The 14,847-nt window shown below is 37.6% G+C and overlaps 1 protein-coding gene across 1 annotated transcript; it reads left to right on the top strand.

The window, feature by feature from the left end:
- The first annotated feature begins 8,041 nt into the window (after positions 1-8,041).
- On the top strand, positions 8,042-12,265 carry LOC114827712 (uncharacterized). The gene is made up of 4 exons (XM_029110083.2): positions 8,042-9,386; positions 9,596-9,745; positions 10,648-10,833; positions 11,823-12,265. The coding sequence occupies exons 1-4, from the start codon at positions 8,241-8,243 to the stop codon at positions 11,901-11,903; spliced, it is 1,563 nt and encodes a 520-aa protein (XP_028965916.1). The 5' UTR covers positions 8,042-8,240; the 3' UTR covers positions 11,904-12,265.
- The last annotated feature ends 2,582 nt before the right edge of the window (positions 12,266-14,847 follow it).

The raw sequence follows: 14,847 nt of genomic DNA, 5'->3' as shown, positions 1-14,847 counted from the left end.
GGCACGCCCCGCAATCACCGAAGGACGTAGTTAGCTTAGAATATATTCGGCCTGCGCGCCACGTAGGCTTTGTAATTTCTAGGGTCAACAGAATGGTAAGCCCAAAGCGGACAATATTGTGCTACGGTGGTGGAGCGGGCCTAGGAAATGATCCGCCCTGGGCCGGGATGTGACAATTTGGTATCAGAGCCTAACCTTGGCCGTGGTGTGCTGACGAGGACGTCGGGCCCCTAAGGGGGGTGGATTGTGACATCCCACATCGCCCAGGAGAGTGATCCTTAAATGTATATTCCTATCCCTACCTAGCATGAGGCCTTTTGTGAGCTCACTGTTTTCAGGTTCCGTAGGAACTTCGAAGTTAAGCGAGAAGGAGGCCAGAGCACTCCCAGGATGGGTGACCTACTGGGAAGTTGCTCGTGAGTTCCAAAAAAACAAAACCGTGAGGGAATGGTAAGCCCAAAGCGGACAATATCGTGTTACAGTGGTGGAGTGGGCCCGGGAAATGATCCGCCCCGGGCCGGGATGTGACAAGCACTCCCAGGATGGGTGACCTACTGAGAAGTTGCTTGTGAGTTCCCAAAAACAAAACCGTGAGGGAATGGTAAGCCCAAAGCGGACAATATTGTGCTACGGTGGTGGAGCGGGCCCGGGAAATGATCTGCCCTGGGCCGGGATGTGACACCAATGGTCGCTAATTACCACTTCATCACAAAACTCATGTCAAGCTTATGTTCATTTTATGCCAGTGTTACCCTAATTAAACAGATAAAAAGCAAATATACTAAGGCTAAACAAGTAACTAGAGTCTTTTTGATAAAATTAATAAAAGATCTCTGCAAAATTTGGTCTTTACTCTTTCTCTATATCTCTTTCTTCTCATTCAGTAACTGTGAAAGCTTTCTAGTCACTATTGCTATAGGCAAAAACGTATGTGCATGCTTGCTTTAACAAGCAAGCTCTCCCCTTTAATTAATTGCTCTGCCAAAGTAAACAAAAAGCCTCCACTACAAATATATATATACAAAAAAAGTTGGGTTTCCAAAAAACGTGCAAGTGATCATCAGAATATTCATAGGAAAAGAAACTACATTAATTGATAAATTGTTTGAGGTATATATCATATTACTTTCACTTATGGAATACATCTGATAGTTAATGATAATAATGAGAGAGGGTACTGTTGATTAACCCAAGAATGTGACAAGAGGCCATTATATTGCACTAAAACGAAGCTTCCTACGTTGATCAATCCCTATAATCATCTCGGCTAAAACCAAATACTGGCTCTTACCTTTCAAGCTACTTATGCGTGTTTTCCCTTGTCTTAGAGTGCATCCCAGTCATGCTTCATATTCTAAGTTCAATTTAACTAAAAGGACTAGAAGCATAATGACTAGGAGCAATTAGAAATTGGAGTACAGTTCAAGAGACCACGCATTCCAAAATACTATTATTTCCACCACAATTACAAAACTCATCAAAAATAGGATAAAATTCGTGCCACGTATGACTTCTTCCTAAACCCCAAATCTTAATCACGAGGATTGAACTTTGCAAGTCGAAGAACTGAAGGCACCACGAGTTCATTTTTGCTCCATTCTCTGATGCTCTTGCAATCGCCAGTAGAAACTCTTCTATATACGAGTCACCTCCAACAAACATTGAGTGTTCTCCTCATAGTCCTTTGTCCAGTACACAAACCACAAAAATCATCACCTCGAATTAGAAACAGCAAATGTCAAAGTCATGACCACGACAACAACTATTAAGACTCTCATCGGCATATTTATAGAACGACCATGACTGAAAACAAAGAGGGAAAGAGGGAAATGACCAAGAAGGATTGCCACCGACCTCAAAACCAAACACAAGGGGTCGGCAGCTACAGTTTTACTTTAAAGGAGTAGGGTTATTCTTTGAAAGTTTATTGGTTAATGATCGAAATGATTCTCATAACTTTAATTTAATAAACCCAGAAAACTCAAAGAGTCAGAATTATTTTAATTTCCTTTTTTCGTAAGTAAATATGTTCTTTGATTAAAGTATCATAAATGACATATATGTGTGTGTCATATTGTCTTTTAGCATGATAATGATTTCCTTTTGAGAGGGACAATCAAATCGAGTGTTGATTTAATAAATTAGTCATGCATGAATGGTGCCTTAAGAAATTAATCACGTTATTCTCGGAATGCCATGGAAATTATGTTAAGAGGGTCTTGTGACCCACTAATTAGTGGAATAGCTCACTATTAATTATGTTTAACAAATTTTACAATCGCGCTAATCGATGGGAATATCTTGAGTAGAATCTCTCCGATAAAAACTTTACCATGCAGCTCTAGCATTCTATATGTTTTTCTTATTTCATGGTGATTTAAACTTGCATGTGGTTCAATGAATGTATTCAAACTATGGAGTCTCCATTATGGCCAGCAAGCCAGGGTAGTCATTAAAAAAGGGACCAAAGATATACATAATTTTTTTTCAAATGAAGAAAGATTAGGTGAGGTTAGCTATTTGCCAATGGTTGAAATTTGGCAATGGTCGCGATTTGGCAATGGTCGCGTATGAGACATCTACTCTCCTCTGAAGGGGTGACGACCATTACACCTAGAAATCCCACACCCCCTTCTCCACCAAACTTGTTGATAATAATTGAAAGTACACGAAAAAGATACAAGCAGGGAGACTATGCCAATACCTGCAAAGACAAAACAATCAACAAAAACGATAATAGAAACAAAACGAAAAGTCATGAGCATGAACAAAGGTTACAAAATTTGGAATCGTAGACACCAGTAAAAAGCAGAACTAATTGCCCCAGATGAAGCTAAAACATCTATAACTTGATTTCCTTCTTTATAAATGTGTATACACATAAATTGCATTTGACGAAGTCGCCAAAGACAATAAGAGAAAGGACAGACTATATAGACTAATGGTATTCTTCTATATTTATAAGTGAGCGACCTCATATTTGATCTCATAAGTAGCGATTTTAAATCCCCGGTTTCAAATATCTTTGTACAAAATAAATTTATTGACCACAATTTAGTAAAAATTGAAACCACGGAAAATATTTTGTTTAAAAAAAAAAAGACATCTTGAAGCCTAATTAAACACAAGAATTCTCAGTTTAAAACAACCCAACAACTAATTATCTTATAAGAATAGGATCGTCACTTTCTTTCTAACCCTATTCATTATTGTCTCTACATTATTCCAAGTATTTTAAATGAAAAATGACAACGACTCAATCTGATTTTGATGTTTCTTGTGGTTGCATACATGTTTTGTTTTCAACTATCTAACTGTCTTTTGCAAATTAATCCTTGTCTTGGACGTCAATATATAGAAAGAAAGGACCAATATCAACTCACTTGTTTGCTAATCTGATTACTGCAATTGTTGTCTCTTTGAAGTTATAAATAAAATAATTGACGATATGAAATCGTTCGTTCTCATTTCTGCCTTACTCTTGTGATACTGTGAAAAGATCTGCAGCCAAATGGAGTGGCTCGCTGTACGTACAGTCTTGCTGGACATGCATTGTTAATTTATAATTGGTAATGACATCATTTGGTTAATTAGGGTTGTCACCTTTAACCTAGTTAGGCTTATATTTGAAGTTTCTTGACAATCATATACATTGTCTTCTATAGAAAGCGACAGAAATATATAAACTGTTAAGAAACTTCAAATATAAGCCTAGGTTAAGCTTCAGTTTCACAATTTGGAATAGTTCATACTTAGACGTACACTCAATCTTGGAGACAATATTCATACTACTGACAGTGACAGATGCATTGAGGGGTAGGGGGTCAGTTGACCCTCCGAACTTCGGTAAACGTTCATGGATACTTTGAGTGCTGACCCTCTAAACTTCGGTAAATGTTCATGGATACCTTGAGTGATGCCCTTTTGAAGATTAAAGTTGGCTTCATACATGCCCTCCAACTGACTTCAAGCCTACCAAGACTCCGTGAATGTCCATGGATACCTTGGGCGGTTGCCCCTTGCATACATTAACAGGTGTCCAATATGTCTTTCCAAATGACTTTAGCCTTACCAAGACTCGATGAAATGGCGATATGCATGTTATTTCTGATTAAAAAAAATTGCGAGCTACGCGCACTATTTTTGCTGACCCTCCTAATAATATTTCTTGAATCCACCACTGACTACTGAGAAGATCAAATAAGTAGCATTTACTATAAGAAAATATGGAATATAGGCAACAAAAAAAAGTAATGGTGGACGTCAAAAGTCGTTACATGTTCAGGTTGTTCTCTTTTGAATGTCAGTGCCGTGTAATTATATGAGGCATAGGACCTTGCAAGGCTCATACATGTCAACCAACAAACTCTTTGAATCGACCATTGAAGGCTAAAGACTCAAATCCGCTTAATTTCCCGCATCAAAGAAATTAACCAACAATTCTTCGACTAGCACAATCTCACAACAAGTGTGGCTTTGATCTTTTAATCTTAGGTATACATGATTAGATCTAATACAAACATGTCATCTCACAAAGGCACACACATACAAGTTATATCCACTCCGAGTTAATGGCCAACGCCGTCCCTAATCAGTTTATCTCACATTCATGGTTAATTCTCCTACACGTCACTTCTCTAACATGAAAATTGTTCTTCTTTTTTCTTGTACCAATGATTAATGATTAGCATAATTAATTCATATTCATAAAATTTCATAATTTTATCATGAAGCATCTAATCGTGGCGAATTAGTTTATGCCCAGCGCGCAGTGTTAGCAGATTGGGCTGCAGAGCTTATTTGCGACTTTTGGGCTAGAAGATGATGGATTTTGGACTTGGGCTTTTCTTGAAACTTGAAGAGGAGGTCCTAATCTTTAATTGGAGTCGTTTTGGGCCTATTTTGGAGCACTGAAGGTTCAAAAATGTGGCTATCTCTTTGATGGGTAGATTTCCTAGTCAGAATAAGAATGTAATTTCTAGTTATCCTTTTGTTATTTTATTTCTTAGTTTTTAGAAAACCTTTTCCATGAGGGTTTTAATTGGGAGTATCATAAATAAGGATTTTTAGCTATTAGGGTTCTAGGGAGGAGTGTCACATCCCGGCCCAGACCCCCACCACATCCGGACTCGATTCTGCCATAGCACGATATTGTCTGCTTTGGGCCCCGATCACGCCCTCACGGTTTTGTTTCTGGGAACTCACACGAGAACTTCCCAGTGGTCACCAATCTTGGGATTGCTCTCACGCGAACTTGCTTAACTTTGGAGTTCCGATGGAACCCGAAGTCAGTGAGCTCCCAAAAGGCCTCGTGCTAGGTATAGATGAGAATATACATATAAGACTTACATGATCCACTCCCCTAGGCGATGTGGGATGTTATAATCTACCCCCTTTAGGGGCCCGACGTTTTCGTCGGCATACTTCTGACCAGGGATTGGCTTTGATACCAAATTGTCACATCCCAGCCCGAACCTCCACCACGTCCCGGGATCGACTCCGCCGTAGCACAATATTGTCCGCTTTAGGCCCCGACCACGCCTTTACGATTTTGTTTCTGGGAACTCACACGAGAACTCTCGAGTGGGTCACCCATCTTAGGATTGTTCTCGCGCGAACTCGCTTAACTTCAGAGTTCCGATGGAACCCGAAGCCAGTGAACTCCCAAAAGGCCTCGTGCTAGGTAAATATAAGAATATACATATAAGGCTTACATGATCCACTCCCCTGGGCGATGTGGAACTGCGAATTTAAGCGAGTTCGTGAATGGCCTCGTGCTAGGTAGAGATGAGAATATATATATATAAGGCTTACAAGATCCATTCCCTTGGGTGATATGAGATGTTACAAGGAGGAAACGCACGCACACTTTAGAGAGCTTTTGAAGTTTATTTTCAAGGTGTTTTCTTTCCATGTTCTTAATAATATTTTGTTTTATGATTGTTCGTAACTAATTTCTTTTGCTAGGGCGAGATCACGAGCCTTAGCAAGAATATGTAGTTTCTTTTCAATTTACTTATGATATTATGCATGTATATTTTGAATTATTAATCACCGTTTTAAACTATCTAATTGTCTTAGTGATTTGCGATCATTAGGATATTTAGAAAAGTTATTTGATGCAATTTTGGTCGGAAGGTTCCCTGAAATTGGCGCTGGGTTCTTGTGGTTAATAATTGTAATTTCAATTAGGATGAACACCACGTCTTAAGGGTTGCATGGTTCTTCGAAAGGTTTTCACAAAACGTAATGAGTCTTTCATGTTCATATTTGATCCGAACGTCGGGACGGGTTGTATGTTAGATATACGTTATGTTGGAGGTTTCAAGTAGAATATATATTAGGAAAACCTAACCTTCGAAATATGCATGGATAATTCATAAGTAATTGGAAGAATTACGTAAGATTATTAAGGTGACGGCTGAACCCTAGGGCTTTGACAAATTGGTTTTTTGTAATTGGTTTCTAGTTGATTTATTTAATTGTTTTTAATTTAAATTCGTTTTATTATATTAAATTCTAAAATCAACATTTTCCAAACTTTGTTTTAAATAATTAATTAAGAGTTGGTTTTAAACACAAATTATTCATTCAATCCCTATGGAAAACGACATTACTTGAGCCGCTATACTACAACAACCTTGTACTCTTGCAAGTATTTTAAAGTGTTTTTATTCCTACTTTTGTAGGTGGTAAAAATCCTATCAATCAGTACTAGTTTGAAAGGAAGAAAGTTCAAGCGTTTGGAGTTGAAAGTAATTGTGATATACTCTTAATTAAGCTTTGCTCAGCAATGTGGGGTTCTGTGGTAATTAGGGGATGGAAGAAAGTTATAATGAAGATCTTTGGTAATTTTTAGATTGTTAGGTTAAACTTGTTGAATATTTGTAATATGTTTACACGAGGTTCTGGTTTGATTGGAAATTTGGAAGGCAACGTCTACAGTGAACTTATGATATTTTACTTTTTGTCTAAGATCACAAGTGAATAAAATCAAGTGATTAGTGAGACTCGATGTACACGCTTACTCAGATAAATTATCCCATGCCTCGTGATCAAGGCACACAAGTCATATGCTCATCACCAAAGTTAAATATGTTCGTGTCACTTTACAAGACGCATTGTGCACTATCATGCCCATGATATGTAATGATGATTATGCAAATGAGGTAAGAAACATGAGACTTAGAACCCAAGGCACAACATGCTTACAAGGACCAATTACATCACAAACAGAAGAGGAAAAGGGGATTGAGATTATGCTATATTTTACTGTAATCTTGTTAAATTACACGGATTTAAACATGAGAGTATTTTCCTGAACAAATAGCTTAAGCAAGTAGCAACGCACAAACTGTTGAGGTTAAATTGGATCAGTAGAGGTTTGCAAAGACTATGTTATCCCATTACTTGGGTTCATCACTTAGTTTCACTAGGCTTGTTTGTCGCAAATTAGTATTTGGGCTTCTTCTTTTTTGTTGGTTAGTATTTGGTCCTTGGGCTTCCCTTAACAAAAGCTATATATTTGTATTGTACCAAAAAAAAAAAAAAACAGTTTATGTGGATAATTCGATATGACATTCGGACTCTTACTTGTACAATTAGGATTGAAATCTACTCTGGATATTTGCATCCAAAGTCCGTGGATTGAGATATTTGAATTACTCAATTTTAATTTTACGGATCCATTAGTTCATTCTACTAATTCACTTTATAAATATTCAAAAATTTGAACAACTTGAATTTCTGTCTGTATCTTGAAGGGTCGGAATCTCTTGATCTACGAGCTTCTAATACAAAAATCCGAAATAGATCTCAAGCCATACAATCATCCATATTTTGCATAAAATTTAGAATTTTTCAATATTACATTATATTGAATTATACAAGAAATGAATGAATAAAATTAAAACTAAAAGTTTAGTAGTCGTAGAAATCAACTCTGATAGCTAAAATGCTCGTGACATTAAAACCAGACCCTAAATTTCACATGTCTTCTCCATTTAAATCCATAAAATCAGAATGGGAGAATTTGTAATGTACAAAAAACAACCCTGAATCCAATTTTTTTTTTTCATTTTCAAAAAAAAAGAAAATAATAGAGAAAAAAAAATATAGAAGAGCGGGGGCCTCGGGAGTGAAATTGTCCACTCCACAGCGAGTCACAGTTCACACTGTCTAACGGCGAAAGACTCTTAAACCCCAAAATCTCCCGATCCTAAAACCCATAAATCGCAGAAATGAGAGGAGGAACCGCCATTGGAATAGGCAGGAAGCTCACCAATCCATCCAACCGCTCCATTTCCAAAGTAACCCTAATCCCCTTCTCCACTTCCTCCAACAGCGGCGGCGGCCGAGGTCGTGGTCGCGGCGGCCCATCTCCCCCCCGTCAGTTCGACTTCGTTGCCCCAAATCGCGTCCCGGGTCAGTCCGATTCTAACGAGCCCAAATCTGACCCTCCCGCGTCCGTGCCCGGAATCGGCCATGGGCGCGGCAAACCCTTGGCTTCGTCCCAACCACCGTCGTCCTTCTCTTCCTTCGTCTCTTCCATCAAACCCGATTCAGCAGCTTGTCGTGTCCAGCCGGATCAAGTGCAACCGGGCCCACAGGCACGTGATCCGGTGGCCTCCGACGCCGGCGCCAGCAAACCCGCTGCACCCATTTTCTTCAGAAGGGAAGATGGGTCGGACCCGCCATTGCCGGGTGGCGGGCGGGGGAAACCAATGAGCCAACCGAGCCCGGGTCAAGTGCAACCGGGCCCACAGGCACGTGATTCGGTGGCCTCTGACGCCGGCCCCAGCAAACCCGCTACACCCTTTTTCTTCAGAAGGGAAGACGGGTTGGACCCGCCATTGCCCGGTGGCGGGCGGGGGAAACCAATGAGTCAACCAAGCCCGGAGCTCCTAGTTAAGGAGGTGAACAGGCATTTTGTGGCTCCAAAGTCCCAAATTGAGAAAGAGAACCGGCACATTCAGGCCAGACCAGACCAGGATCCGGCCCATAATAGACCCGCGCCGAGAGGTCCGAAGTTGACCCGGGAAGAGGCGGTGGCGAAAGCACTTGGGATACTGCAAAGGGATGATGTTGAGGGGGGTGGTGGCGGCGGCGACCGCGGTGGTGGAAGAGGCAGAGGGATGAGAGGAAGACGAGGAGGCCGAGGCAGGGGAAGGGGAGATTTTAGACGGAGTGACAAAGGCAAGGACTTGGATGAAGGAAAAGGTTCGGGGCTTTATCTTGGAGACAATGCTGATGGTGAGAAGCTGGCTAAGCAGCTTGGCCCTGAGAATATGAACAAATTGGTTGAAGGGTTTGAGGAGGTGAGTAGTGAAGTGCTCCCTTCGCCATTGGACGAAGCGTTTGTGGATGCCATGCATACCAATTATATGGTGAGGAGATCTTCCATGTTATTTAATTTTTTGCTTGCTAAGGAAGTTTAGAAAATGAGTAACCTGAAGCATTGTTGTTTTCTGACAGATTGTGTTAATAATTTTGGTTGTAGTGCATTTACGTTGATAATTTTGGATAACTTATAACCTCCAACTATATAATTTTCCCGACAGATTGTGATAGTTGATTGTATTTTTCTGGATTGCAGATAGAATGTGAGCCAGAGTTTCTGATGGGGGACTTTAGTAAAAATCCAGATATTGATGAGAAGCCGCCTATTTCTCTTCGGGATGCACTTGAGAAGATGAAGCCTTTCTTGATGGCATATGAGGGTATTCAAAGTCATGAGGAGTGGGAGGTATGTTCTGTTGTCATCTTGTCCGCTGATTTTGTTATTCTGAAATCAAATCCTGCGTCTGTCTAAAAGTCACGCTTTAGGCCTGTATTAGGAGCTTGGGTTTTGTTTGGCCTGCTTTTTGTGGCCTAGCCATCGTAGTTCGATAGTAGTTAAATTTGATCTTTGGAATTATGGTTTGCTTGAAACAAGAAACCTTTTAAAAGTTATCTGATTTTTCTTTTGCTTGATTGCGCTATCATCTTTTCTTTGTTAGTAAACATGTGCCATCTAGTTTTTCATTTTGTTTCTTTTCTTTTTCTCTCTATACTTTACCGGGTAGTGATATGATGAGTTGAACTTGTTCTTGTACACATATGCTTGTCTTAGAATTCATCACCTTATCTATCACATAATACTACAATAGTTAGTCAAGTTGTTTAACATCAGGGTGTTCTAGTTGACAGAGTGGGAGTGACAAAGATTAGACTTCAACCATGATACAGAATGTAGGGATTTTGATTCTTGTATTCACCTCATCTGTTTGTTCTCTAGCTTGACATTTTTTCTCTTTGGCATGGATTTTTATTACCTAAAGATAAAGATAAAAGTTGACACTTCCTTTATGTACTTGGCTTTCTGGTTATAGTTTTGGACATTTCGTATGCGCCTTTGGTTAAACTTTTGTCGACCTTTGCTTATGATTTAATTCTTTTGTTACTATTTGAACCAGACGACTGTAACTATGATGGATTTTTCAGTTTGAAAACTTTATTTTTCTGCCACTGGTTATATTTGTTTAATTCATGGCAATTGGTATGGTGATTTTCAAACTTCTATCATACTCATGAATAATAAAACTACAGTTCTTGTAAGTGTCTGGCTCATTTGTGTCTGTAATTCTATGGCCTCTTCGATATCATCAGGAAGAGGTGAAAGAGGTGATGGAAAGAGTTCCATTGTTGAAGGAAATTGTTGATCACTACAGTGGACCAGATAGGGTAACTGCAAAGAAACAACAACAAGAGTTAGAAAGAGTTGCTAAAACTTTGCCTGCAAAGGTACCTGAATCTGTAAAGCGATTCACTGATCGTGCAGTGCTCTCTCTCCAGGTATGTATTTGTCCCTGTGCACATGTTATCTCTAGCTTATCTATGCATGAAAAACAGCATTTTTTTTTGGCTATTTGCTTATGTTGGTTCTTTCGTCAAACCATCTTGTGTCATGTGTTGGAGGTACTGTTTCTTCTGTCTAGGAATTATTTCACTGCATTGTGTGAGGAACGTCTTTAAAGAAGAGTTTGGTGACATGGATTTGACTGCATACATAGATACATTGTAGGAGCATCTCCAACAATAGTGTTAAAAACTAATTTAGCTAGTCAATTTAACTAATCATCTTTAACAACACTCTATTTTAACAAACACTTCAATATCTTGTTATTTAACAACATAATCCTTTAATAATTTACTAATTAATTATTTAACAAAAAAAAAAAAAATCCCAGCCCACCACTTTCCAGAACCACTGCACCAGTTCTTTCGCTCGCTCTTCCTTTCTCGTTGTTTTCTCCATTACTCCTTTTTTTGGTCAATATCAAATTCATTCAAGAAAGCCAAGTTCTCTCTCTCTCCTCTCTTCCTTTCTATTTGTTTTCTCTGTAAATTTCTCTCTTCTTTTTTTGGTCAAGATAGTTCATTCAAGAAAGCCAAACTACAGAAAAAACAGGGCCAAAACATCGAGACACAAAAGCAAAAAATCAGGGAAACAATTGTTTTCAATAGCATTTACTAGAAAACACTCCTTTTCAATAACATTTCACCAGCATGTCAGTACATTTTATGCTTGTTTACTGGCCTTTGGTCGAGGTGTAGAGTAATAATTAATCATCTCTACGACATAATATTGAAATGCAATGCCAATTATGCATACTTTTGTTGACTAAAGTTGTTTTGCAATTCCTTTTACCATTCATGGAATGAGTATGTTGCAACTTCGGGTTTGCTTTTTGTTTTCATCCATTTTTATTTTGTTTGTATTAAAATGTTCTTGCAAGAAATGCCACTGAAGCATTTGCTCATCACATTCTTCTGATGTGCAGAGCAACCCTGGCTGGGGATTTGACAGGAAATGCCAGTTCATGGATAAACTAGTCGATAAGGTTTCCAAGCACTACAAGTAACCTCAAAACTTTTATTGTTTAATGGTTAATTCTCAAAACGTCCGCCACATAAGCTCATACGGAAAAAGAAGTCACAGATTATGCTTCAAGTTTTTCAGTTCAATTCTCTTTTCCTCAGAATTTTGTGCTCGTAGTTCTTGTACTGAGCTTGTTTCGTTGTCATTAGCAAAAGAAAATGCTAAGTTGTCGTAAATTGTCATCTGCTACGGTCGCGGAGAGTTGCACCATTTTTTTGTGTAATAATTTGCTCTCTTTGCATCATTGCACTTTTGCTGAAGCCCTTAAGCCTTTGTAGGGAGAGCATGTCGATGTCGTTCACTTTGATTGAATGTCAATAGAATAGTTCCTGAGTGAGCTGATTATCTGGTTTTTTTGTTTATCGGAAGGTTGTCCGTACATGCTTAATACATATCCTTTATCACGTTTATACATCAGTGTGGATTTGTTGCATTAATTTTCATCAGTGAGATGAGCTACATTTGCAGGACAATCGAAGCCGAACAAGATTAGGGTGCAGATTTCAACTTAAGCAATTAATGGGTTTTTTTATTTTTTATTTTTTTAAATGAAGATGAACGGAATGTATATGGAGGAATTAGGGTTGAAGAAGGGTGGATTAAGGGGTGCAGGGAGGAGGGTGTAAGAACGGGAAAAACAAAAACCTATTAAAAATTGCTCAATGTTTACTTCTTTTTTTTTGTTTTTTTTTTGTTTTTATGACAAACGATAGTGTTAGTGGGTTAAATTGTTAGTTGCTAAAGGAGAAAATGATCGGTTGGAGTCGAATCCACTCTAGGATGCATAGACATCATTCTTTTTTGCCATTGCGATAAAGCGTCATTTGCATCCTTTCTCGGCTTTTGTTCATCCCTCTTCTCTCCATTGTATTTTTCATTTCCAGAAAAACTAAAAATTTAAAACGATATTAAATGGACCCTTGCGTTTTCGGCCATAAATGTTCTTTTTTTATGTTTTTCTTTCTTTTTGGGATCAGTTGAGCCTAATTTATTGGGTTGTAGATATTTAAGGCCGAAACACACTATCCCCAACATAAAACCAGCACAAAGCCCTTTTTTCTTTTTGTTGCTGTTTAACGTCACGCTTTTTCCATCCACCGGAAAGGAGCATTCGACCTCTGAACTTTTTTCAAACATAAGAAAGAGAAGTATTGTTAAACGAAGAGCTATTTAGTATGTGGACAACTTTCGTACAAGTACCAACCACACACAAAATTTCAACGTTTTGTAACCTCTAATTTGTTTACACAATACCATATGTATAGTTGCTTTTTATTCAAAATGATTCTTGAGATTAGAGGTGACAAATTAATTCATTGAGTTGTTAATAAACCTCAATATGACCTATTTAGTTTAATTTCACCTTACACTATAATCACAACTAACAATCTCACATATATTATAGTGATTTCAAATTAAACAGGTTTTAACGAGTACTCATTAACAACTCTATGGGTTGATGTCACCTCTACCTAAGATTGGCATACTACTCACTCAGTTTTCTGAAAATAAAAATCAATAAAAATAGTCTTTGAGTTATCCATTGTAAATCATTTTGGCATTACATTGTAACTTTTTTAATGATATTTTTGTCAAACTAACCTCTCTACTTAACGAAAGTATAGACAGATTTTTTTACAAAAAAACCAAAATAATTTAAGTTGGACAAACTTACAAGCCAGTTTTTTATTTTTATTGTTAAAAATTAAAGAAATTATGTCAATCTTAAGATCATTTGGCTAAAAATATACAGTTGATGGGAGAAGTGTTATGGATTCGTTGCATCTGGTCATCACTTTATCTTTATTTTTATGGTTATTCTAGATACCCTTTTGCCTCATTCACTTTCGATGTTGACATCTTGGAATCGATCAAAGTCATTTCAATTTTGTAAAAGATTGATGGATGTCTCATCTGCTGATGCATGCTGCTACCACCTTCGTTCATTGTCTTTTCTCTTGTCATTATTCGTGTCAAAATATTTTTTAAGATTCCCATACCAATTACAATCTTCATTGAGACTAACTAAAAAACCCATCAATTTACTAATTAATTTGAGATTTTCATACTCTCAATTTCGCAAGATTGAGTTGTATTCGTAGGTCAATTAAGTTGGATAGGGTAAAGCTAAGGGAATAAAATTTTAAATTACATTTGTAAACTAATTAATGTGCTACTAATAGAAAATGCCCACGTTTATCAACGTTTAAGTAATAATTAGTTTAAACAATTTAGTTTATAAATTTAATCTCTATACTATTATCTAATTAAATAAGTAAAACTAAATATAACTTGACACGTAAATGAATTGTCTACTTTGATACAATGTCAAAATTAAGATGTCCATTATAAAAATTAATTGATCAATATTAGTTTAGTTTTCCAACTAAACAATGTGACAGAATTGTGGTTGATAAACACAAACTTCAAATCCAATATTTGGATCCTATCCCTACGGCTGTGTGATCCGTGTCAGGCACTACCACATTCTTTTGTACTTTATTGATCATCGATGTATATCCTCGTTGTCATGTTGGAGAGCTACGAATGTGTAAAACCATCAGCTGCACTGCACAAAGCCTGCTTTTCATCATCGATCGAAATATATTAACGATTTCATCTGAAACAAACCATTTGTCTTTCATGCAGAACAAATAATGCGGTAGTTTTGTATATGTAGTGTTAGTTGTTTCTCAATTCGAAGTATACAACTAAACTCGTTGGATTGTTAATATATAGGGTATCTGTTAAGATCCGTTTAATTTGATATTCATCATAATATAAAGTGAAATTAGTAGTAGTGATGATGGTGTAAGGCAAAATCAAACTAAATGAGTCTTAATAGATACCGTTAATAACACAATCGATTGATTTACCACTTCTACTTACAACTATATTTTTCTCATATTCCTTTAATTTTGACATCA

Source organism: Malus domestica, chromosome 10, assembly GCF_042453785.1.
Source record: "Malus domestica chromosome 10, GDT2T_hap1".
In the NCBI taxonomy this organism is placed as follows: domain Eukaryota; kingdom Viridiplantae; phylum Streptophyta; class Magnoliopsida; order Rosales; family Rosaceae; genus Malus; species Malus domestica.
This window is presented reverse-complemented; position numbering and strand designations above follow the sequence as displayed.